Source organism: Fukomys damarensis, unplaced genomic scaffold (genome assembly GCF_012274545.1).
Source record: "Fukomys damarensis isolate Sample0158 unplaced genomic scaffold, DMR_v1.0_HiC HiC_scaffold_25, whole genome shotgun sequence".
NCBI lineage: Eukaryota > Metazoa > Chordata > Mammalia > Rodentia > Bathyergidae > Fukomys > Fukomys damarensis.
The window spans coordinates 5,367,895-5,392,314 of record NW_022900937.1 but is presented as its reverse complement, the minus strand read 5'-3'; the positions used below and the strand labels follow the sequence as shown (position 1 = coordinate 5,392,314).

General features: G+C 39.5%; 1 protein-coding gene and 1 pseudogene across 6 annotated transcripts; both read right to left on the bottom strand.

Annotated features, from left to right (window-relative positions):
- Nucleotides 1-3,677: 3,677 nt before the first annotated feature.
- On the bottom strand, nt 3,678-6,310 carry LOC104874552 (annotated as a pseudogene).
- Nucleotides 6,311-8,791: 2,481 nt separating this feature from the next.
- On the bottom strand, nt 8,792-24,414 carry Ints12 (integrator complex subunit 12). Of its 6 annotated transcripts, XM_010641569.2 has the most exons (9): nt 24,109-24,414; nt 22,441-23,514; nt 21,415-21,522; nt 19,677-19,841; nt 18,413-18,565; nt 16,450-16,637; nt 14,801-14,960; nt 12,395-12,541; nt 8,792-9,499 (listed from the first exon to the last, which is right to left on the bottom strand). In XM_010641569.2, exons 2-9 carry the CDS (start codon nt 22,462-22,464, stop codon nt 8,915-8,917), a joined length of 1,530 nt encoding a protein of 509 aa, XP_010639871.1. In that variant the 5' UTR covers nt 22,465-23,514; nt 24,109-24,414; the 3' UTR covers nt 8,792-8,914. The 6 variants fall into 6 exon arrangements, with proteins under 6 accessions (XP_010639871.1, XP_010639870.1, XP_010639868.1 ...); XM_010641568.2 differs by having other exon boundaries at nt 22,441-24,414; XM_010641566.2 differs by lacking the exon at nt 22,441-23,514 and having other exon boundaries at nt 23,900-24,414.
- Nucleotides 24,415-24,420: the final 6 nt, after the last annotated feature.

Here is a 24,420-nt window from a genome sequence, read left to right as displayed (position 1 = left end):
TATTTTATATTGTATACGTAAACTGTACCAATAAAACTAATTTTAAAAAACTGCTGCTTTTCAAAGGGTAGCTCACACACACACACACACACACACACAAATGACGAGTACAACCACAGAAATTCAGAAAAATCTGATACCTTATGAGATTGTTCCTAAGATCATTAATCCAAAAATAACTTTATAAAATTTTACTGTTGTATAAAAAAGAATTGAGATGTGTTACACACATGTACCAGGTCCCCGTCAGGAATGCAGCCATTGGCAGTGCAAACATGGACTGATAAAAGGCAAAACCTGGAAAACACTTTTTTAAAATCTAAGATATTTTTGCATGAAGCATATTTCTGCTTTATATTGGGCACTAAAAGAGGATTCTTTCTTATTTTTAGATGTACATAGACTTTTATGTCTTTTAACTATCCTTTGTACTCAGTTTGAAAATTTAGCCTCCAGTTTGCCCAGGGTAAAGGAAAAAGAATTCTGAACTTGCTACTGTGGAAAATATGAACATGTTGAAAGATCGAAATAAGAGTGTATATATATGTGTGTGTGTGTGTGTGTGTGTGTGTGTGTGTCCATTTCTGTTTTATGAAGAAATGCACACAATATACTTTTATGTGTGTGTGTGTGTATATATGTATATATGCATGCGCCAATAGTATTCACCACAAAAGTGAAGAACTATACAACTAGCAGGGCCCTTCTTAGGCTGATGTCTCAATGCCTGTAGGCTTTGCTGCTGAGATGGCCCTAGGACTGACACCTCTTGTCTGGCCTATGAAGGGTCCACTCCACTAGCGTCACAACGGCAGTCGCTGCTGAGCAGGAGTGTGATGAAGCCACCGACTGCCCTTCTTACACTGCGGCGAACACCTCTGCCTGCAGAGGCTTTGCACAATGACATGAGAGCCTTGCTTTCTAAATATTCTGCTTACAAGTCAAGGAAATTAGAATTCTGAGGATCAATATTTTATTGGGCCCAAGGGAAATAAACTTCCCAGACAGTTGTGATGTATGAACCTTTAAGAAGTTTAATAGATAAATCTGTTGGTGGCATCAGTATAATTATAGGAAGGGATACTATTTTTTTATGTTTGTTTAAAAATATTTCAAATAGGATCGTGTGAAGTACTTTATTTTTTTATTGTCTAAAAGTTGTTAGTGGTGTTAACTACCACAACGCCTAATGTAATTATTAAAATTAATCCATGTAGCCAAAATACTTAGCATTTAAAATGTCTAGCAAAAGTTTAGTAAATTAAAAATTTTTTGTCTAATAAAAGATATGTTCTACTTTTTTATTGAGTTTATTGGTACATTTTAGGTATATAGTACAGTTACATTCATTATTGAGATCTTGTACCTCTACATGACAGGTCTTGGTTCTCATTTCTTCCCCTTGTCCCTGCCCTCCCTTCACCCCCTCCTCCTCTCCCCATTTTCAAACACTTTATTTCCATCTTTTCATTTTCTTACATTTTTTTCTTTTCCCTTATTACCGTTCCCCTACCCCTACTACTTTCCGTACAACTTTAGCCCTTTTCTTCCCATTTCACAGTGGAATATTACTCAGCCATAAAGAATGAGAAATTAGATTCATTCATAGGAAAATGGATACATATTGAGGATATACTCCTAAGTGAAATTAATAAGTCACACGTGACTTAGTTTCTCTGGTGTGAATAAACTGTAATAGTTTCTCTGGTGTGAATAAACTGTAATAGTACATAAGATCTTAATGGTATGTTCTACTTTTACTTATATTTTAGGTAGATGGATACAATTTCAGAATAGCAAGGTACAGCTCCTGTAAAGATTTGACTTAATGTAACATGGCAGTTTATAGTGGCATTTCCATTTTGTTTCTGTTTTATGAAGAAATGTACACAACCTACTTTTATAAAATGAATTTGGATCCTGAATTAACTGTCATGCAGCCAACAGAAGATAGGGATTGCAGACTAAGGAAATAACAAGCCTTTGTTTTAAACTTTGCTATTTTAAATATACTATTAGTGAGCATCTATACCTTCAGTGAAAGGTACTGTGAATGAAAGTAAAAATGAAGTTTCAAGCATGAACAACTATTGAAACTAATATGGAAATTCACTAATATAGCTTTATATCATATCATTTAGATGCTGGGTTTAAAAATCTGTGTTCAGAATTACAGAAATGTCCAAGGAGTCAAAAATGTTTATTTCAACATTTATTTTTGTAAAGGAATGAATTCCCAAATAGTTTCATAATATGTCTTCCTTTCTAAAAAAGCCACTTTGCTTGCAAAAGAGCATGAACAAGATAAAATCATTTTCTTTCCTACACCCTCACCCTCTAGACAGCCAACACATATGTGACTATGATGTCGATAAATTTAATGATCAGTTATCAATATTAGCTGCTTTTAAAATAAATACCTATATTTTACATTACTTTGTCAAAAATAAATGTATCTTGTAAGCCAACCAACCTCATTTCATCATTTAGTTATTGACTGAATTTTCAGTTCCCATTTTTAAATGTTCTAGAACTTATCTGGCTCTAGCCACACTGGAAAAATCAAATCAAATTAAATTAGAAGTCTTGATTACATTCAACCAGCCTCCTTTCATCATCATACACAAACACTGAAAGTGAATCAAACATTTTCCTTCAAATTGGGAAACTGAATGGAGTAAATCTTTTGGTTTGGGTTCAATTAAGTTCAAGTATTTACCACTTGTTGAATTAATTTTTTTCCTTAGATTAAGAACAATCATTAAGGTCAAGTGTTTGAAAAAAATAAAGTCTACAAGAGCTAAATAATTCTACATTAGGACTGCAAAAACCAAAGTGTACATATGTACACACACACACAAGCACGGTCATTTGTTTTCATGTTAAGACAATAATTTTGATAACCAGGATGCTTGGATTAAATTATTCCTTCCTGCTTTTTTAAGACAAGTTCAAAGCACTCAAAGTGCTGAGTAAGCAAGCGTGTGTGTGTAAACTGAGTAAAACACGAATACCGATTATTTTGTCATTGTGGTCTGGTCCAGACGAGGCCTATTTTAGGAGCATGACAAAATGTACTGATGATGTCAGGCTCAGAACCCAGGAGATCTTACACATAGAAATAACATATTTTTCTCAGAAAAAATGAAAGGGAAGCAGACAGCCATGTTACAGGCTTTTCCTTGTTGGTCTCTTCTACAGTATTAGCCTAGTCCCTTGCTGGCGAACCCATGGCACACGTGCTGCAGTAGCTGAAAGTATCACTGAAAGCTCTGCAAGGCTCACCGTCACCAGCCCAGTCACTTATCAGTGTGAACTCTTAGAAGAATCTAACCCTTAAAGGGGGCCACAATATCTGCTTTAAGCCTTAGTACAAAATAAAAAAAAATTGACTTTAAAATGCTAAATAGAAATGTGACACCTAAAAAAAATTTTTTTTTAAATCCAGGAAGTATATTCTATGACCAAACTAATGAAAAATCCTCAAAAGGCGTAAAATACTTCATCGCTAATAGATGATTGCATATCTAAAATATAAAATGTCACTTTTCATAGCCTGGAGAAAAGATCAAGCCAACAATTTGGTAATAAAAACCTACATAGGTGTTGACCTAAGAAAAAAGTACAACACAAAAAAGTGTTGTTATTTACAGATTTAAAAGTCGTTCTCATCTTTTCAGCAAAAGTAGCACACCAAGAGTACCAAATTGTCAAAGTCATCTTTTCATAGAGAAAAATACTAATGCAGGCTACGAGATTTCTGAAAAGATTCACCTTTATATCTATAATTTTTATTGAAAGCTTTAAGATTTTATCCATGCTTACCATGCAGAAGAAAAGAGAGAATCTTGGAATAAAGACTAAATTTTAGTTTCTTCTAAAAAGAAGAAAATATGACACTGAAGCCCTGAATGATAATTATACTTCCTAAGGAAGCACAAGAACACGCCAATCCATCCTATTAGTAAGTATAATGCTGGGTGGTAAGGAAGATTGCTTATCTAAAACAAAGGCGTTTGACAAGCCACACCTTAATCAAGTTTTCCATTTTGAAGACTATTACTGGCTTTCTCTTGTCTAATGAAAGAGGTGACTGGGGCACCCTCTAGAGATTTGGATCACCCACATGACATTCATCACATCCAAAACAATACAAGTAGAGATCCAGGAGCACTGGATTACAAATCCCAGCCTGCTGTAGGGCTCTGTTCCATACATGGAATACAAGAAGCTGTAGAAGGAAGGTATCACAGCAATCCGCACAATGAACACCACTGTTTTGAGAATTCCATCGATGACACTAGCTTTGGAACACTGGATACTTCAGAGCTTCAAAGAATCACTGCTGATTCACAAAAGGGCCAGAAAGCTCTGCAAGCAGGTGAAAATTTGCAATGTATCCCAGCACTTGATATTTCAGTACAAAGCAGTATGCATACAGCGCTACACAATGATAACTTATGAAAAATTTGTCATCAATCACTTTCCAGTAGCAGTAGCAATATTCGGTTTCACAAATGATGATTTGCCCCCAAGTGGATCATTTTAGTAGCCTCATCAAAGAAGAAAATACATAGGCCCCAAATCCCAACCACCAAACAGTGGCATGTAGATACTGCGCTTGAGTTCCATTCAGTCTTCTTTTCCAAGCTGAGACTGTTAAAGCCTGAAGACACCTTTGCAGAAAACCAGTAACTTACAAAATGGGAAAGAAACTGAGAGGTGAGGAAGCTGGGACAGTGCTGATGGCCAGTTTGGTGCCGTCATCCACACTTCATCAACCAGAACCTCAGAGAAGAGCTGACGCCAGAAGTCCTCGACCCCTTCCGTGAAATTGAAAGGGAAGGGACACCGCCAAATTCATGGCAGCAGAAGCAGCGAAAGCAGGAATAGAAACAAGCCGAAGTACTTTATTTTTAACCAATAATAAAGGAGAAATGATGTAGCTATTTTTTTTAAAAGAAATGTGTGTGTATATTTTATTTAGCCTTACTCTAAGCTAATAGTATATTTAATAAAGTTCAGAAAGTGTAAAAATGAATGCAGTTATTCAAAATTACCGTGGGTGCTGAAATCATATGGAAAAGGCGCAAAGTCACTACTGAATATCCCGTACATCTCAGAGAAACACCATGAATGTGAAGGTTGAGCACTGCACGAGATGTAGTGCACGTTTCTAATAAGAGCAGCAAAGCCCTGTGTGACCTATGTTAAGTGCTAGAATAGTCCATGTCTGTTTAAAATGCAACTTGGACTTTTAGAGATACCCATTGGATGAATGTAGCTTGGGTGGTTTAGAAAAAAGAACACTACTAAACTATGGTACTTAAAGTTTCCTTCTTCCAATTAATTTCTTGAAGGATTTTTGTCCATTGCAAAAACCTCTCAAAGCCATATGAATAAAGCAAGAAAATCTTTATATTCTAAACCTTATTTATACCCCCAATCCTATTTATACGTAAATTCTATTCATATGAACTACAGCCTCCTAATGTACTTACTGTATTGCCAAACATGGAAAATACCTAAAAGTTACAAAACTCAAGCTAAATAAAACATGAATGTGTATTACAGTGGAGAAGGAAGTGACTTCACGGACTAGAACAACACAGGACTTTAGGAAGAGATCATTGTTTAGAGAATGCTACTTTTTTTAAAGTTTAATTTTTTACACTATATAGGCAAAATTTGTTCCATTTTAAAAAAATGTCATACGTTAGCAAATGCTAGAAGGAAATGTTCATGTTCAAAACTCTAGGAAATACATTCTTAGCAAATTAAAACTTGTTTTACTTAAAAAAACACTGTGGTATGTAAGCGTATTTTTGGTTTTCTCTAGTTTCTTATGTACTTTTTATGATTATTGTACGAATACAATTTTATTGTGGTAAAATGAATTTCCTATATAACCTATGGTCATCATAACATAATTTATAATGTTACTAATAAATAGTACTACCACATCTTCGAATCATTTAACCTTTAAATTCAGATGTTTTGGCTTATGATGGGCTTATGCCCTCATAAACCTACTGTAAGTTGGAATATCCTGAGTTGACCCAGTGTAGCTAAGCCACTCCTGCCGTGGCGGAGTACAGCGCACTGTAGTTGGGGGTTGGCTCCGTGCGCAATCTCAGCAATGACTGGGGGAATCGGTGCCTTGCCTGGGGTTGCTTCACAGGGCTCGTGGCTGTCCTGGGAAAAGATCGAAGGAAGGCCATGTTCTCCTCACGTGCATCACTGTCGCACCGTGGAAACACTGCAAGTCAGGGCACTGTAAATCCGGGACCTTCTTTACGCGGTATCTCATTTTCATCCATGTTTATGAAAGAGGAAAGAAGGACCACACAGCTAACACTTGGAGACAGGGACTCAAATCAGGCCAACCAGTTTTAAGGTCAGTGTTCAGCGTTTTTCTTCTCTTTCAATCACTAAAATCTATAGTTAATCTTAATAGGAACCACAATATGAGAAACAGAAAAAATGATCCTGACCAAACTTCTTGTAAAATTTAACTGAATATTAAATCCTGAAAAGTTATTTATGAGCACATCTTAATCTCTCCACTCATTCCCTGAGTCAACAAGTATAGAAATCTGCAGTTTACAATGCTGTGCAAGACAGTCTCTCTTCCTGCACACACTTTATATCAGGGGGTGGGGTGGGTGGGTGCTGTATGTAACAAAACAAAGATGACAAATCCTATTGCTACTTTTCATCATTGCTCAGCTAAGACGTTTTGTAGCTCAACATGGAAAAATCCAGATCTATGAGCTACTTGAAACACTCTGAATAACAAATAGGCCTCTATAAAAAATACCAGTTCCACATTATATGTACATAATTGTATATACATAGTCTAAATGTAAAGTCATGGCCACTGACAGATAAATTACTTCCCAAAGTCTCTGATGTTTAATAAAATAATTACTTCTCAATTCTATTTAGCCCAAATTCTCTATGATGAGATGCAGTTTCTCTTTTCAGACACTGATGGGCTAACTATACTAAGCATTATGGATTTAAATTCTTATAAACACTGTTACATGAATTGTTATCTTTTTTTTGGATAAGCTATATCAGGTCATCCACAGTTTTGTTCAAACACTCTGAACTATAAATGAACCATGATGGATTTTATTAATGCCTTTTTTACCCAAAAGTGGACTTGAAGATTATGCCAAATTGATGTTTTATCAACAGAAATCTCTCTCATAACAAACTTCTGCAGGCAGATTTTAAATGTGTAAACATTTACTCCATGTGTAAGAAATGGAATTATCTCAAACTTGGATGCTAATTTACTGCTATTATTTTACAGAGGAGTTTAAAATAATTTTTCCTTAGAAAAAGAACAAGCTTAATTTAAAAGCTTTACCTTCACAGAGATCATTTATTAATATATTTTAGAATGTTAGAAAAAGTTGAGGATTAAGGAATAGGGTTGGGATCATTTTATATAGTGAAGATGCATTAGCACACACCAAGGCTGATAAAACCATGCTGTGACCATTTTGTAAATATGAGAACCTGTAGGGTTTACAGTCTGTACGAGGAAATGAGGTAGTCACAAATCATTGCATGGCTTTCTTGTGAATAAACCATTTCAATGATCTACAAGGCCTCCTGTCTTCAGTCAGAATACTCATATAAAACAACGGCAGGGTGATTTGTTAGCTTGTATGCCAGCTCTCACCCTTACCCTTTCTGTATCAGCCAGGTTTTCTGTTGTAATGAAATCCCCGAGACTGACAATTTAGTAAAGAAAAGAGGTCTATTTAGTGCAGTCTTGGAGGCTGAAAATCCAAATAGCACGGTGCTGGATCTGCCAAGGGCCTTGGCTGCAGCAACTCATAGAGGGTGGAGTCATGGTTGGACTTGTGACAGGGATGGTACAGGGTGATTCAGGCTTGGGCTTGTAATGCAGTACTGAGAGAGCTAACTCAGGGGTCCCTGATGCTTTGTTTTTGGTATCAGGGATCCAACTCAGGTCCTTGCGCTTACAAGGCAGGCAGCAGGAATGACCCACTGAGCTAAATCCCTGGCCAGGGGTCCCTTACGAACGTGACTTCTTTATGAGGATAGTGTCCAGGGATCCAATCATCTCCCCCCCAAGCCTCACCTTTGCCAATACCCCTTACTAGTGCCACACTGAGGGGACTGAGCTCCAAGCACGGGGATGCTGGGTGACAAGCTGCACCCAGCCACGGAGTTTCCTAACTTAAGGAACAGAGGGACCTCAGCCCGCCCTTACACAGGAGCTTCTCCTCTGCAAAGTTAGCTGAGCTGAGGTGAAATGCTCCAATCACACTCAGGGGCAGCAGAATTAGCCTTTTCTTTCGTGGTACAAGAAGAAGCTGTGTGCAGAAATACTGTAAATTCCCATCCACAAATACTCTGGAACATTTTTCTCCACAACTCTCAGGAAAGGATATGATCAGGATGAGTCACAATTTGATCACAAAAAATTGAAGAGAGATGAAATAACTGGAGGGATAAGCAACTGAAAAGAGGCCACGCACTGAGTGAGCACTGAGAAGGCCGGTGGGTACTAGACAGCCTCACAGTGGGCTGTGCCCCAACCAGCGAGGTACCGTACTCAGCAGGTCAGCTTCTGGGGCTCCGCTACGTGAACCATGGTCTTTATTTAGTGCGCATATGCTCAAACCACCTGACGTTCGCATCGGGGCTCATATTATTTTCGCACACTATGGAGAGTATTAGACTAAAAGTATTAAAGACATTTAAAATCAAAGTTTCCATGTCTTGCTAAATAATATTTAACATTTTAAGGTAAGAGACGATAAAGAGGGATTATCAAGATTTTTATTAAATTACGGAATACGGCAGTGCATGTCCTACAGTAGCTTTTTCACCTCCAGGGTAACACGGCAGAACAAGCTACGCAGCTACCTCACTTCTTGAGTTTCTTCTGGGCCGCTTTCTTCTTGACCATCTGTAACCGCTTCATGGCGTTGAGCTGGGACTCCTGTGACGTTGGACCTTTAAGGGAAGCTGCGGGGCTGCTGCTGGCTTCGGAAGCGGTTTTGCAGGTGGAATTCCCATTGGGCCCTGGTGAGCCGCTATTTCCATTCCCACTTACTTGGCTGCTGCTTCCTGAAACTAAAGTGGTGGGGCTTGGAAGACCTATTTTGCTGACATTGTCACAGCTAACCGAGCGACTAAGGCCAGTCTTGCCCAGGGTCAAAGGAGGTGGTGGTTTCAGTGGCACAGTGGGTGAAGTGCTGTTGCCGGACCCTAGCTTGGAGCTGAGTCCACCTTTGGAAGATGTCGCCAGTCCAGTCAAACCCACGGGCTTCTGGCCAGTTGAGGCGGCGGCAGGCTTCCCGCCACTGTTTTGCGTTGTGGAACTCAATTTTGCTGTTGATGGACCAGCAGAGGATGTTTTGGCTGCAAAAGCTGCCCATCCAGTTAGGCCACTGGTTGCTGAAGAGGAAACACTGGCGCTAGAGGAACTTCCCGAAATAACAGTGGATGTCTACAAAAAAGAGTAATTATTACATTAAAGCCATAATCAATACCTACAGTATGTAATATCCTTGAATGTGTGCTTGTTACACTTTTTATACCAAAGTAATAGCTTAGAAAATCTAAGCCATGGCACAAAGTTAGGTTTTTTGAAGCTGACCTGAAAAACACAGAGAACAAAACTTACCCATAGGTAATGGGTGTGTTACCACTTACAAAGCAGAAATTTTGGAATGCTGTATTTTTGTTTAGAATTGCTTTTAAATTCAGTTAGAAGCCAAGGAGGGAAATCAGAATTAGTGCTTTAACTTATTTTTCATCCAGAAAAGTATTACTTAGCTAAGAAAGACATCTAATTTATTTAAAAAACTAACTCTACACTTAAAGCAAAAAATGCTCACCCCTCAAACCCAGGATATTCCAAAGATGGCTGGGATAAAGCTTCAGTCAATAATAACTGAGTGGATGTGTAAAAAACATATACAAAAGAAAACTTCTGTATACAGATTCTAAAGCCACATTTGTAAGAAAAAGTTGCTACCAAATTTTGAGCTACAGCACTTCAAAATATGCACATGTGCAAAGTTAGCTAATTGAAATTACGCAACTCTCAAGATACATTAAAAAGAAATGATCTCATGGATTAAGATTTTCAACTTGTCCACGATTCCATCAAAACTACCACACGACAAATGCCTGCTTTCATATAATGGACTCTTTCAGCTGTCTGCGGGCCACGCAGTAGCACGTGGGGTGGGTCTGCCTGGCTCCCAGGTGTTAACAAGTACAGAACACTTCAGTCTCTCTGATTAACTTCCCAGCTTGGCCAAGCAGAAGCTCGCAGCCATACCGATGCCACTACATACACATAATGCTCTTATTTACACGAGAACAATTTTATTTCTTTCACATTAGGCAAAAATCCACTTTGTCCAAGTTAATTTAGAAGCAAACTACTTCCTGACACTATCTTCATAGTAAGAAGTGTTAATGAGTAAAGGCTTATAAAAAATAACATTCTACTTCTGAAAATCGCCATGACAGGCTTGACATAGATCCAGTTGTATGTTAGAACTGAACTCTGAAAGAGTTTTTAAAACAACGTTAGCTTTTACGAAGAGCCTTGAATATTGTCTACAGGTGAACATCTTTAAGCAACAGAAAAATAATCAGATTAGAGGCTCTGGGATCCTTTTTTATTTAAGAGTCGTGATTTTGTTCAAGTGCTCTGAAAATGATAGATTTCTCTTTATAATAACATCATATGATAACTATCTCATCAGATTATCCTGATGAGGAAAACTTAACATAAAACATAAATTCCAGGAGAAATGCACATGAGTAATAAAACGAAAAGCTACTCAAGGAAGCAAAAAAACCACAGGTGCAGTAAACTTTTCAATTTTCGGTTTTAAAAGATTTAATTTTTCCCCTTTCCTTTCTATTAAACTAAACGTCTGCCATATGGCCATTTGGCTAAATGTTTTCTCAACAAACTTTGCCAAACAAAACCCATTTGAAGTAATTAAAAAGACCAAAACTTATGAAATATAAACAAGAAAACAGGTTGTATGTGTTTGGCATTTTACTTTAATGGCTTGCTGTTGTGTGGTATTGCTTTTCAGCAGAATAACAAATGGTTTATAATACTATCCAGACATAGAAGTAAAACAACACAATATGGAGACCAAGTAATTTCGTAGAAAATAAGTTAACCATATATTTTAAACTATACATTTTTTTTCATTCTAGTTAGAAAGTCATTTTTTTTCCCCAGTACTGGGGATCGAACTCAGGATCTTGACCTTCTGAGGCAGGCGGTGGCACCACTGGGCTAAATCCCCAAACCAGCCATTTTGCTTTACATATGTGAATGGAAACAAAATTTTCTTTTCATACCAAAAATGTACTCATTTTTCCCCCCTTTTCAAAATTAGGCAAACTATTTCTTTTTTTTCTTTATTGGCACATTTTAGATATACAATACAGTTAGATTAATCATTGGGATCTTGTACAAAAATGTATTCATTTTAATCATAAAAACCCCAAAACCTCTCAGACAAAATGACAGCTGAGATTTTATTTGTCATAAAATGATTTTGTGTTGGATTTCCTAAAAGTAAACATTAGTAGTAACATGGTTAATATATATTAAAAAAAACTACCCAAAATGAGTAAGAATATAGCAACTCTAATTACTTTTCATAAATTAGTTACTCTTACTTCTAGTAATTCCCAAGTTCCTACATGACAAAACGATATACCTTAGAGACCAACTCTTCTCCAGTTAACTTAAAAAATGATCAGTGAACAAAATTATGTGTCTTTCTCAGAGTACTATATATTCACATGCTTTTCTAGCACACCAAGCTTCTTGAGCTTACTACTTACAACTATGAGAAAAACTGTCGTTAGAATTTTGTGGGGTCAATCTTTGAGAATTTGGGGCTAATGTTTTTTTCAATATTTAGTACTATGCTTATTGGAATTTATAACTCAACAACAGCATTATTTTTGTTATAAAATGATTAGGTATTTTTTGTATGATGTCATAATGCTGATCTGCAGGATGTGAACCTGAGTGGAGGAAAATGATGCTCTTGCTGGATGGTATGGCCCCTCATATAGGAAGCAAGCAAGATGAAATGTGATAATAAAAGAAAAGTAAAAATTAGCCTGAGGAGCAAATCACTGCCACTGCAGGAAGAGGTTCAGAATTTAACCCAAAGTCCTGATTAAATAAAGACATGACTGTAGAGGAAAGCGGAATGAAAAAACGAAAAGATGACACAAGATATATGTACAGCTACAAATTCCCTATGATGAATGCTATCATTCCATATATTTCAATGTACCAATAAACATTTTGCTTCAAAAAAAAGAAAGAAAGAAAAAGGTACTGGACCTTGACTTCTGTCCTCTTGAACGCTAGGAAGGTGGTCTCTGGCTTGAGTTTGGTTTCTGGTTTCTTAACCAAGGGATCCTTCACAGCCGGAGCTACAGAAACAGTGGTGGGGGCTGGTTTCTGTGGTGGTTTCTGAGTTTTTTGAGCCTGTAAAAATCAGTGAATTAAATGAGATACAAAGTCTTAACTGAATGTATGAAACATAATAAAAACTTATCATGAACCAATGGAATGGAAATAGTTGAAAATTTAAAAAATATAGGCTGCTTGACAAGTCCTTTCCTATCGTAACATTAACAGTTTTACAGATTTCTTTAGTTTCTAAATAATAATGACAATAGTATTAGAATCATGCAGATTCTACATTTTAATTTATCTGCATTATAACAAGATAAACCCAATTGTTTTTAAAGAAAATTCATAAACTATGACACAGCTTCCCTGAGTGCATGCAGGGACCGCCTCTAAGCCTGCCTCATACCCAAAACTGTGGCTGCTGAAGACTCTAACAGAGAACGGTGCAGTTTGTGCACACAACTTACACATGCCCTTCTACATACAATACCCGATATGATGGAAATGCTATGTGACATAGCTGTATTGTTTGGGAGGTAAAGACGAAGAAAAAAGTCTGTATCTGTTCGGGACAAGGCAGTGTCTCCTCTTCCCACCTACATAGAGTCGGTCTGACCCACAGGCGCCCAAAGCATGCGACAGGGCTACTGTGTGCATCAGCGTGGCCGGTGCACGACTCTCACTGTGCAGCGCGATCCACAGGTCTCATTAGGGTCGGCCCAACTTTCTCCTCATGGCCCAGCTTGCGGCTTACTTACTGAGGGGTAGGTTAAAAACAGCTGAGACGGTTTATACGGTTTTAAATACAGAATGGAAAGGGGAAAATACTAACAGAGAATCTTTTTGAAGTTTCCCCATACTGTATAGCTAGGTAAGCTAAATCCTCACACAAAGTTCATAAATACAAATTTCTGTTATCAAGGAAGAATTTCCTCCACTATTCCTTTACTGAAACAAAAGTCAGTTTTATTTGAATAACTAAATTTTCCTTTATTTTTTAACTAAAATGTATTAGCTCTTTTATGAACTCTAGTCATTTTCCAGTTTTCTTTTTAGCATTTTACAGGTGGAGAATAAAAGCTACATACACAGTATGATGCATTGAGAGCACAGCTTTTGGAGTCACCAGAACTAGGATCAAAATCTAACTCACCTGTTTCCCCAGCTATGCTACCCCAGATAAAATACGTGAATCCCTCAAAGCCTTGCTCTCTTCATCTGTGGAACGGTGGATGGCATCGTGTGTCTGAACAGTGGGTCTGGGGCATGAGCTGCAGTCATGTTGAGTTCAGCACAGGTCTGGCCCATGCTGAGTCCAGGCAGAGCAGGTGCCTTTTATTCCTCATCATTATTTAAAAAGGATATGGAAACGGAATGTAGGAGGATCTCTCCACCCTCCCATGCGCTATTCCATAGCCATTAGCAATCCTCCGCGATCCAGACAGTACACCAGGGAGCCTGGAGACTGGCCTGACTGTTGACTTCTGGTACCAAACTACATTTCCTGTTAGCTCACAGTGAGAGCAACGGAATGCAGACAAGAGTTTTGTCCTGAGTGTTGCTCTGATGCTACTCCAATGAAGGAGGCATGGTTGTCTTGACTAATGAATCAAACATTTAATTTGCAGAGCAGATAAAAGTCTAACTAATCTAGATGAAAAGGAAGTGCTTAGAAACAGAACATAAGGAACAGGAAGTTCACAACATGCACAGGGACTGATACACCTTGTTTGGTAGAACAGTGTGGCAGTGCATGGGGAAGCACTGGGACAGAGAGGCAGCAGGTCAAAGAGAGGGGCCGTCCTTACATGCTCCCCAAGGGATCTCACCTCCCTGCGTAAGTAACTGAGAGCCACAGAGAGGACTGAAACAGACGAAGTGGCATTTAGGTCTGAACGTGCTTGAAAAGAAGCAAAGAAACTTCTCCTCCTGCCACCCTCCTCTTCCCCTTCTCCTTATGTTCCTTCAGTGCTAAGGTTTAATCCCAGCCTTTGCCTTGAGGTATATCTTCAGCCCTTTTTTCAATTTCTGAGGCAGGATCTCACTATGGGAAATCGCTAGGTTTCCCGGGCTGGGCTTCAACTTGTGATCCTCCCACTTATTACAATAAGCTATCAGGGGAACAGAGAGGAACGCATATAAGACGGTTTGGTCTCTTGCCACAGAAACAAACATAAATCACACATGCATACGATACACACAAACATTTAGCTAATCAGCTTAAATTAGCTGCTTTTCAAAGTATTAACGTTCAAATATTTAACCTGGAAGCGTTTTACCAATGAAAGGGCATCAAAGACTATTTAAAGCAGAGAAAACCAGGATGCCCACCATCCTCTTCATCTGTCGGGTGCATCGGGCGCAATACCACACCAAGCGAGGGTCGTTCACCTCCTTGTCTGTCACCTGGGGCTTGTGGCAGTCCTGGTGGTAGAGGTTATGGCACTCCTGACATTCCACCAGTTGGTTACCAGAGGCCACTGTCATCTGTCTACAGAAAATGTACCATCAGACATTACACTTTCTTGGATAAGACAATCATGTTAGCGTACGGCTGTTCTGGTAAAGCTCTGTATAGTAAAAGAAAAAAGAAGGCCAGGAAAGCCAAAGAGAATAGTCAAGCCCAACACAGCCAGCGCAAGCACCTCGCTGCCCTATGGCTCACTCATACATACATCTGCTGCCTTCAGCTTGGCTGCATTCTTGGATTTCTCATCATTTTGCTCCTCCCAGCCGCAGTGGACCTTGACTGCCCCTCTGCAGTCTCATGATGCTTTTTTACTATCTCTGTTTCGCTCCTTCCCACTAGGTGGCCGCATGCTCTTCTTTCTGTGTCAGGCATGAGTTACCTACAGGGAGGATCTGAGCCTAATCATCCACGGCGCTTAGCACAGGGCTCTGCAGGCAGAGTGTTCAATAAACATCTCCTCAGCTGAACGGAATGCAGACGTATGGCTGCCAGGGAGGCAGAAGTTCCGACAGCACAAAAAGCAATCTCCGTGGTCTCAGGTCCTCACAGTAAGCAGACTGGGGAAGGGCTACACTTACTAGTCCTATCCCCATTAACACTCTACCATTCATTCATAAATGCTAACTTTCATGGAGGATAAAGGCAGAGATGACCAAATAAACGTGAAACAGGAAGTCCTCGCCACCGAGCCTTGTCAGAAGTACACCCTGCTCCCGCCACACCGACTCCCCTCATAAGGCTCACAAGAGCCGAGCTACTCGGTCCCACTGAACCAGGATTTAAGACTTCTAAGAGGCAAAGAGCACCAGGGATGGCAATCTTTTTTGCTGAGTCAGGCAATGAAAACCATTAACAATTAAAGACTGCCCCTGACATGGAATTCAAAATCTATTTATTCCTGATTTAAAAACTGTATCTTCTACCAAGCAGAATTTGCTGTTTTTACAATTGTGCATCTAAATTTTAAAGGATCACTCAGAAAAACTTACATTCCTTTCACTTTTACTATCTTTAGGAAAAGTTAATTGTGTTTTAGGAAATATATATATTAGTTTTAAAAAGTGCTATGAACAATTAAGAAATAAGCAGCAACGTAGACATCATAAAAAGATGGGAATAACTCAGTCTGCTGAGTAGATTCCTCCACACTGAAGAATAATGCAATAATCACCACCCCTGCAAAGCCCAAGAATGCAGAAAACAGATTAAAGAAGTGGTGGTCAGGTTTGGGGTGCAGCTTAGCGGGACTATTTGCCTTGTGCGAACAAAAGCTAACAGAGACCACAATAACAAATCCATAGTCATAGTCAGAAGATAAATGTTTGACAATTTTTAAGATGTTAAATTGTTATATGGGAAGTTCCTAACATAACCTACTTCTTCTGCATCTCTCCAAAATAAAAACAAATTAAGGAAACACCTCACAATCGCAGAGACTTTTTTGTGGGAGGGAGCTGTTTGCTGTTTTTCAGAGAAACACAGGATGAGTGTCCAGGAGTGACTCACTCACCTACAAACAACACAGGCCAACCCCATCTCCATGGCGAAGTCATCAGCGCTGGTCTCCTCAAAGCTGGAGAGGTCAGCCATGGCCAAATCCTTGCTGGTCTGGACGGTAATAGGAGAGGACCGTGTCTCTGGTTTCTCCAATCTAGGTTTCTTTGGAATATCAGCTCCTTCAGTGATATCTGACTTCATCTATAACAAGTAACCAGTCAGAAAATGATAAGCAAAGAACACAGCAGAATAAATCACAAGTCAGCAAGGGATAGGGTGGACAGTGTGCAATGATCATGTACATTTACAGGTATTTTCACAGTTTCAGACAATATGCACACTAAAGATCTATAGAACAACTGTATTTCATTTATAGTCAGTATGTTTAAAAAAAACTAGTGAGAGAAAGAAATGAATCAAAATAACTTACTATATTTATTTCTCTCTGTACTCTTCTATCTACTATGGAATTTTTGGAAGTTCAATGAATTTTGTTACGTCTTTTTTTGCTAACGAGATGTTTTAACTTGAGGAACCATAGCATTAACAAAGCTACTGTGTGTGTGTGTGTGTGTGTGTGTGTGTGTGTGGTCCTGGGGAATGAACTCAGGACCTTCAGCTTACAAGGCAGTCACAGTGCCACTCTGCTAAATCCCCAGCCCCAATAAAGCTACTTTTATTTTAAATATTTCAAATTATGAACTACTATTGAAAATGTTTTGAAAACAAGTAATAGTAAGCTGTCTGCCAGTCATCCAGAATTAATTCATTGCCACAGTTTCTTCTGGCTTAAATTACAAGATTTTAGGTAAACCTGTTTGACTGGCAAAAATTAAAATCTCATAAGACTGAGAGGATTTGCAATCCTTACACAACATTTTGTCCATTTTGAATAGCAACCTAGTAAGGCTAGGAATGTAGATGTACACACCCTATTCATGCACTTACAGGTATAAACACCACTAACATGGACACAAAGAGATTTGTATAAAGTAGCTCAGATACACAGGAGCTCACCACAGCTCTACTGCAAGAGACAAGGAGAAACAACCCAAATGCTCATCAGAAGGGGAATAGAGAAACTGGTATTTTTATAGAATGAATACTACAAGGTTACTAAAATAAATATGTAGATCCACATGCATCAACATAAATTTCAACAGCACACTGTTAAGTAGAAAAAGTTATCAAAGGACATAAATACATAGCAGTGTACCATCTGTATACATTTAAAAGCCCAAAAATAATACTGAGCAGTTTATGAAAGGCAACTTACTTAGCAAAAGGATAGAATATATAGGATAGTAATATAGCCTACCTTTATGGGTAATTTAAGATTTTTTAAATGTACTTTTTATTAATTGCTAAAATTTTACTTAATATTTTCAGAAATCACCCAAAATATATAATCCAAGAATGATCTGTGGCTCTGTTAAGGTGCTTGCCACCGAGTAACAAAGTTCACATTTAGTCATTTAAATCTTTCTTTTGAGACAGGCTCTTGCTTGTGTAGCTTATGCTGGCTTTGAACTATGCAGCCCAGGCTGGCCTCAAACTCATAGTGACCCTCCTGTCTCAGCCTCCTGAGTGCTGGGATCATAGGTGTGTGCCACCATACCCAGCTGTTCTCTATTTTAATATTTTTGGTTTACATCTCTCCACATTCTATCTTTATTTTTCAACAACCATCCCAACAAGAATCTCTGAGGTATGGATTAAAGTATACATTTGAAATTACTGTACACCAAAGGTTCAGATATTTGTTGATAATGCTTCTGTAAATGGTTAATAAAAGTTTCTAACTTTTACTCACTTTTCAAAAAGTCAACTCCTATGGCTATTTAAGTGTATTTTCTGCGTGATTATTATGTGCTTATACCTATTATATAAAAGAAGTACACATAAAACACTGTTTCTTTCTGCCCATGGAACAACTGATTTGCTTTTTTATATGCTAAAGTATAATAAAATCTTACTTTATCAGCAGGCCTCTTTTCAGCCTCTTTCTTTGCCTTTTCAGTTGGAAGGACCTTGCCATTGTTATTGCCAGGAGGAAGACTGGATGATGTTTTGGGCTCTTGCTTAATAGGAAGAGATTTTGTGCTTGAAATTTTGGGTGGTTCCACATCCTAAAGGGTAAAATGAAGACATACTGGTAATTACTCAATCGACCAGATAAGGACACATAATAAATTTAAACTATTTTAAATTAAAAAGCAAGAGGCTGTGTTATGGCCAGCGTAACACACTCTGGATGCTGCACTGAGAGGTGACTGTGCCTGGCTGTGGCCATCAAAGTGTCCAGGCTACCAAGTCCTGATACAGTACCACCACCGCTATCCAGTGAAGGCATCTGGCACTCTGACTTTCTCTGTGGTCCCTGGATACTCTTGTGAGCTTCCAATTATGGCTAGAACTCCTCATCTAGTCTCACCTTCTGGTATCCAGGTCCCCACGCCCAGGTGACTGGGAGTTTCAGAGTCAGAGCTAGGAGGGCTAGGAAGAAGGTCTCAGGTGGTATTAGAGGGGACTGGCGTACTGGGTGTCAGGGAGACACCATGCCAGTTTTATATACCTGATCTACAAAGTAACTCTTCTTGTTCTTATTTTGCCAATAAATAAAAGGAGATGGGTGTTTCCTCACTGTAAAAGAAAATAAAATAAAAAATACCTGTAACAAAGTGTATGTGCATCATGTGAAATTAATGATATACACAAACCACTTGGAAAAGGGCAGTGAGTACAGGTGTTCACAGCACGTCATCTGTTATCATCATTGACTTTAAGAGGCGGGCTGGGATTTTAAAATGATTTCAGGTTGCAAAACATGATTCTCAACACACGAAGCTACCTGCCCTTAGCTACCGTATTACAAGACTGGAGCTACACAGCTCTGACTTTACACAGACCTGGCTTTCCCTCAAATTATGCCACCCATATTTAATTTACTTTGTTGAAAAGTCTCTTTACTGCATTATTTTTTGTCATGAAACATCATAGAATAATTAAAAGTTGTGGTTAAATTCAACAGCTTTACAAAAATTGACCATAACCAGCTGGAAAGTGAAGTCAATCAGAAAGAAGCTGATTTCTATACAGATCAAGTAGATCAGGATATGCCCAACCAAACTAAGCCTGAGGGAAGAAAACTGAAGAACATGGTATCTTTGTGCCACAGGAGAGATTATCACCCGCTACTACTACAAAGCTGTCTCCAGGCTGTCTCATTCGTGCAGGTACCTTCTGAGTGGGGCGGTAACTGGAATCACTGCCCCGAGCTAGAGACTCATCCAGCAGTGCTTTCAGCTTTTCGGCAGAATCTTTACTCTTTGAATGTAAGAAACCTAGTGCTTTCAAAAAAATGGGATCCAGTTCCAAGTTCACAGTTGCAGCCATTGCAAAATCCTGAGAGGAAAAATAAAATGAAAGGAAGTAATTTAGAGACAATATGCAGTTATCCATGCCACAGTTTTATCTGTTTTGTTCTTTTGTTTATAGTCACATGTAACATTGTGCACATGATATAAATTTCAAATGTCCAAAGTTACTGAAGATACAGAGGAAACTTCTTTCTCATCCCTGCCCGTCATTATCTAGTCTTCTTTTTGCCCCTCCTGAAACAATCAGCACAATCAGTTTCCCGTGTCCACATCCCTGCCAGCTGTTTTCAGCTTCAGCACACACAACCCGACAGTGCCAGGTCAGGTTTGCCATGCGCCAGTTTCTTCTTTCACACCTTCTTTCCATCACGAAGGCAAAGATCCAGTGTGTGCTCAAATGTGCCATTGGGAGGGTCGCGGGAGGCCGATGGTTACAGGTGCAGTAAGTGGCTGGCTGTGCAGTCACTGCTGCAGCTTTGACCTCAACCCTTTCTCTTGCTCCTCAGTCCTCAGCTGTGGATTTCTTGGAAAACATTCAAGACAGCCTTATTCGACCAGTCAGATGGTGGTATCTCATGTGTTGATCTATTTTAAAAAGCAAAGGCTCCCAGGGAGGGGCCTACACCCTCTACAAATATCCCTCAGGACCCACAGAGCTCTGAGTCTCAAGGAGCTCAAGGAATAACCAAGACAGCTGACATATACATCAAAGGCTTTTGGAATTCGACATTAAAAAGTTTTGTTTTCAATTAAAACCAGGGCTATCAGGTGGCTCTAAGTACTTGTCACTTTCTCAAATACTTCTCCAGGCAAGGAATTACTAAAATAAAAATGTATTCTTTGTATTCAATCCTTTGATCAATATATTTCAGTTTGAAATCCTCTTCTATCGTTGAGGTTAATATTATAATAATGCACACACTTGCACTGCTGCAGTTAAGGATCTTTCGGCAATTCCACAGTAATCTCACATTTCCGGGGCTTAGAAAGCCATTAAAACCTGCAGTAGGTTGAATCTTGGCATGCGAAAGTAAAAGCTGAAAATGGATTGTTCATTCCTTGCCTTCTCATCCCTCTGCACATGTGACTGGGCACACACACTCCCTAGGCTTATTCCCAATTTCCAAGAAGGTGTTAGTTATCTATTCAACAGCTGCAAAATTGCTGTCAATTTTTTTTTCTTATAACAAAACTTCCTCTTACTATCACCTACTTCTGTGTGTGTGTGTTTTTTTTTTTTTTTCAATTCCTACAACTTGGTCTCTGTACCACTATTCCACAAAAATGCTCTCCCAGAGGCAATTCAGTTTTATGCATATCTAAGAAATACTATTTTCACCTTGCACTTTTTTCCAGTCTTATCTGTTGGCTCCTCTTATTCCAGTGAAAGAAAGACTGTCAAGGGTAGAATCAGGTGTTGCATCACCCTATACCTTTTCCCACAACTGTTCTCCAGACCAGCACAGCATCCCCTGGAAACAGTGAGGGCTGTGGACAGAGTCTCCACCCCCAGGCCTTCTGCAGGAAACTCAGGGTGGGGTCCAGAATCTGTGTTATACCTCTGAGCCACTCTGACCCACTCTAAATTAAAGACTTACTTCCCTAGATGATGTGATGGGGTCTTTTGCCAGTGATAAATTTCTCTTTGTAACGCTGTTTCTCTTCCAAGATCTGCCAGCTGGACTTGGCTGTGTCCCTGGAGTTACCTGCAGAACATGTTCCCAACACAGCCATTCACACCCCTGATCTCCGAGCCAATTCTTCCCCTAGAATGAATTCCTGTTTAATGTATTCACCCCACTGCTCCCACCAGAGACCTGGGAATGGGCTTTAACTTCCTCCCACCCTCTCTTTGTATCTCCACTCCATCTAGCTTTTCTACTCATTACTAGTTCCACTCAAGACCAGTCTATCATCACCTATTATCTGGTCCCCCTAACTACTCTTGTTTACCTCCCAATTTTTTCATATCACTCATTAATGGAAATACTTTAATCACTTCTTCTGGTCCAAAGGTTGGAGAACAAAATTCTTACCAAGGTCTCCAATGTGCTACAATTCGGTATTACACAAACCCTTAGGATGGCGCTGGCTCACATGTTCCCTGTGTCACACTGTGGCCACCTAATTTCAAGTCCCTGATGTATCATACCTTTCTTTCCTCACTGCTTTAGTAGCTAATGTGTCGTACCCGTCTCAGTCATGCTTTAAGTCTGTTCTTTTTTTTTTTTTTTCCTGTGCATTTTCTCAACAAAAGTAGAAGTCTTACTGTCACAGCGGACCCTTGACTTACGAACTCAATTGTTTCCCAATGGCTGGTTGTAACTAAGTCAATACACCTGAGATCCAGTCATGGAATGGGTACACGCTATAGATATCAAGAGGCAGAGGAATCTTCCATTAACGTAACTAACCCAAGTTGTTCATATGTCAGGCTGGTCGTAACTTGAGGGTCCACTGCACATGGTCCAAAAGTATATTCACTGGTAACATGCATCACAGTATTAACTACAGAAACAATGCCTGTTTAGAATGTAAATGCCATGAGGGTGGGCACTGGATTGTTTTTGTCCACTGCTGTGTCCCATGGCTACCAGAGTGGCTGGGAAACAGTGGGTACTCACCAAGTGCAGGCCAACTAAACACATTCTAGGTACTCTCGCTTCCAGAGGCCTCTTCTTTGAGAGTGGTTAGACTGGTTTTCCTCTTCTGTCTCTGGTCACTGTCTCTGTCTCTGGCCCGTCTTTTCATCCCTGTTGTCTCAGTATTGCTCACAGATCTATCCTTGCCTACCTTCTTTGGTTCTGCTACCATGGTTTTCCTACATTCTACATACTATGTTTTCCGCTAAACTCTCTAGACAACTGCCCCCACTCAGCTCGGATCCCACTTTTCTAACTGCTTCATAGACATCTTTACCTGATTGCCCCAACGGTATCTAAAATAAAGTTACAACTAAAATTGAGATAATGAATGTTTCCCTGAAAAATTATCTCTCACACTTTATTTCAATAAGTAACAAAACTCTCTGTTATCTTTTCCTCACTGAGCCTTACTCCTTGCATCCAATCAACAGGGCTTTCCTGTGGATTCTGACTCACCAACACCCTCTATATATCTCATTTTTCATTTGCACTGATAATTCGAGTTCTCATTTAACTTACTTGAACGATAACAATAATCTAGTTTTTAGCCTTTACTTCAACATTAGTCAAACTCATTTTCTGAAATAAAGTTTTCTTTTTCATTTTTATTTTCCTGCTAAAAAGTTTAAGACTTCCCATCAGTCAAAATACATTAAAGCTCAAATTTCTTGGCCTAGACTCTAAGAAGATTCATTAACTGACACAAAAACTGCCATTCCTTTCCCAAATATTCCTTACAGCTGAATTCTTGGCCGGCATAACTTTTTTTTTTTTTGGTCTGGGAAGCCTTTACCCTTCTTTATAGTTCCAAATCCTATCAAGATCCAGTTCAAATATAATTTATAGTGGAGACTGCCATACCTACTGTGCTTTTTCACTCCAAATCCTATTAATAAGCTCTTCCTCCTAGTGTATTTTCCAGTGTTTCTTGTGGTATCAAGACTGTCTATGTTGAACACTACTCTCTGCACAAGTGTTGCACTACCCATAAAACTGAGTATTTAAGGGCTGGGAGAGCATCCCACAGAGTTCTAATCACTTTCCGGTCCATTTCTGCAAAAGGCACAAAGGAAACTCAGCGTCCTACCGCCCAAAAAACCAAACAGCAAAATAGCATCACCAAAACCACCTACTTCATGATTGGGAATTTGTACTGTACAATATTTATAACTACAGTACTCTTATCTTTATCTTTCACCTGGCTTAAACTCATCAATCCCAGTAGAGTGCAAACTCCTTGCACAGGGACTTTTGTTGTTGCTGTTCACTGTCATTTCCTGAATTCTTGAAATCTGACAGGTACTTAAAATATTTATTGAATGAATGAACTAGGTTTGTACTTAAATGTCATTCTCAGGGCTGCTGTGATCTCTCCAACCTAAATCGGGAATTCATATATAAATACACGCATTCCCTTCTATCTCATTTTTCACACTACCTGCTCATCTCCGAATGAGTCAGAAGTCGGGTCCTCCCTCCGCATGTGCAAACCGCCGGTACTCAGGACAGTGCAGTCTTAGGACTGCCACCTCCTAACAGCTCTGGAGAGCTTTCCTCTCCTGTCTTTGCAAGCTTTTGCAATCCTTTCCAATAAACATTCTTTCAAAGACCCTCCACGGAGGCCCTGGCCCTGGATTATACTGATACCTTAGGGACACGCCAGGAAACGTAGGGCAGGTGATACAGGCACCGATCCCAACATGAAGGAAGACGCAGAGAAGCCGGAAAGCGACGGGAGGGGAACCTCAGGGACACTGTGCTAACCTTCCGATCACAGCACCACACGAGGGAGGCCTAGCACAGACGCCAGAGACGAGGGCGCGGGGACCAAAGCGGGCTGTGCCCCGGGGAAGGACGGGGTTCCGGGGCCCACCCGCGTGTCCCGTCCACGACCCCTCGAGGGAGACTCAGTCCTCGCTGACAGTGGGGGACGGCCGGGCCGGAGAACCCTCCCCAATC

Bases quoted from the DNA above. Each gene is read 5' to 3' on its own strand.
- Ints12 (XM_010641566.2), bottom strand. From the start codon at position 23,944: ATGCGGAGGGAGGACCCGACTTCTGACTCATTCGGAGATGAGCAG. The intron at 21,523-23,899 runs GTAGTGTGAAAA...CATGTTCTGCAG, and splicing joins ACTCATTCGGAGATGAGCAG to GTAACTCCAGGGACACAGCC. The intron at 18,566-19,676 runs GTACCTGCACGA...TTTACCCTTTAG, and splicing joins GTTACCGCCCCACTCAGAAG to GATGTGGAACCACCCAAAAT.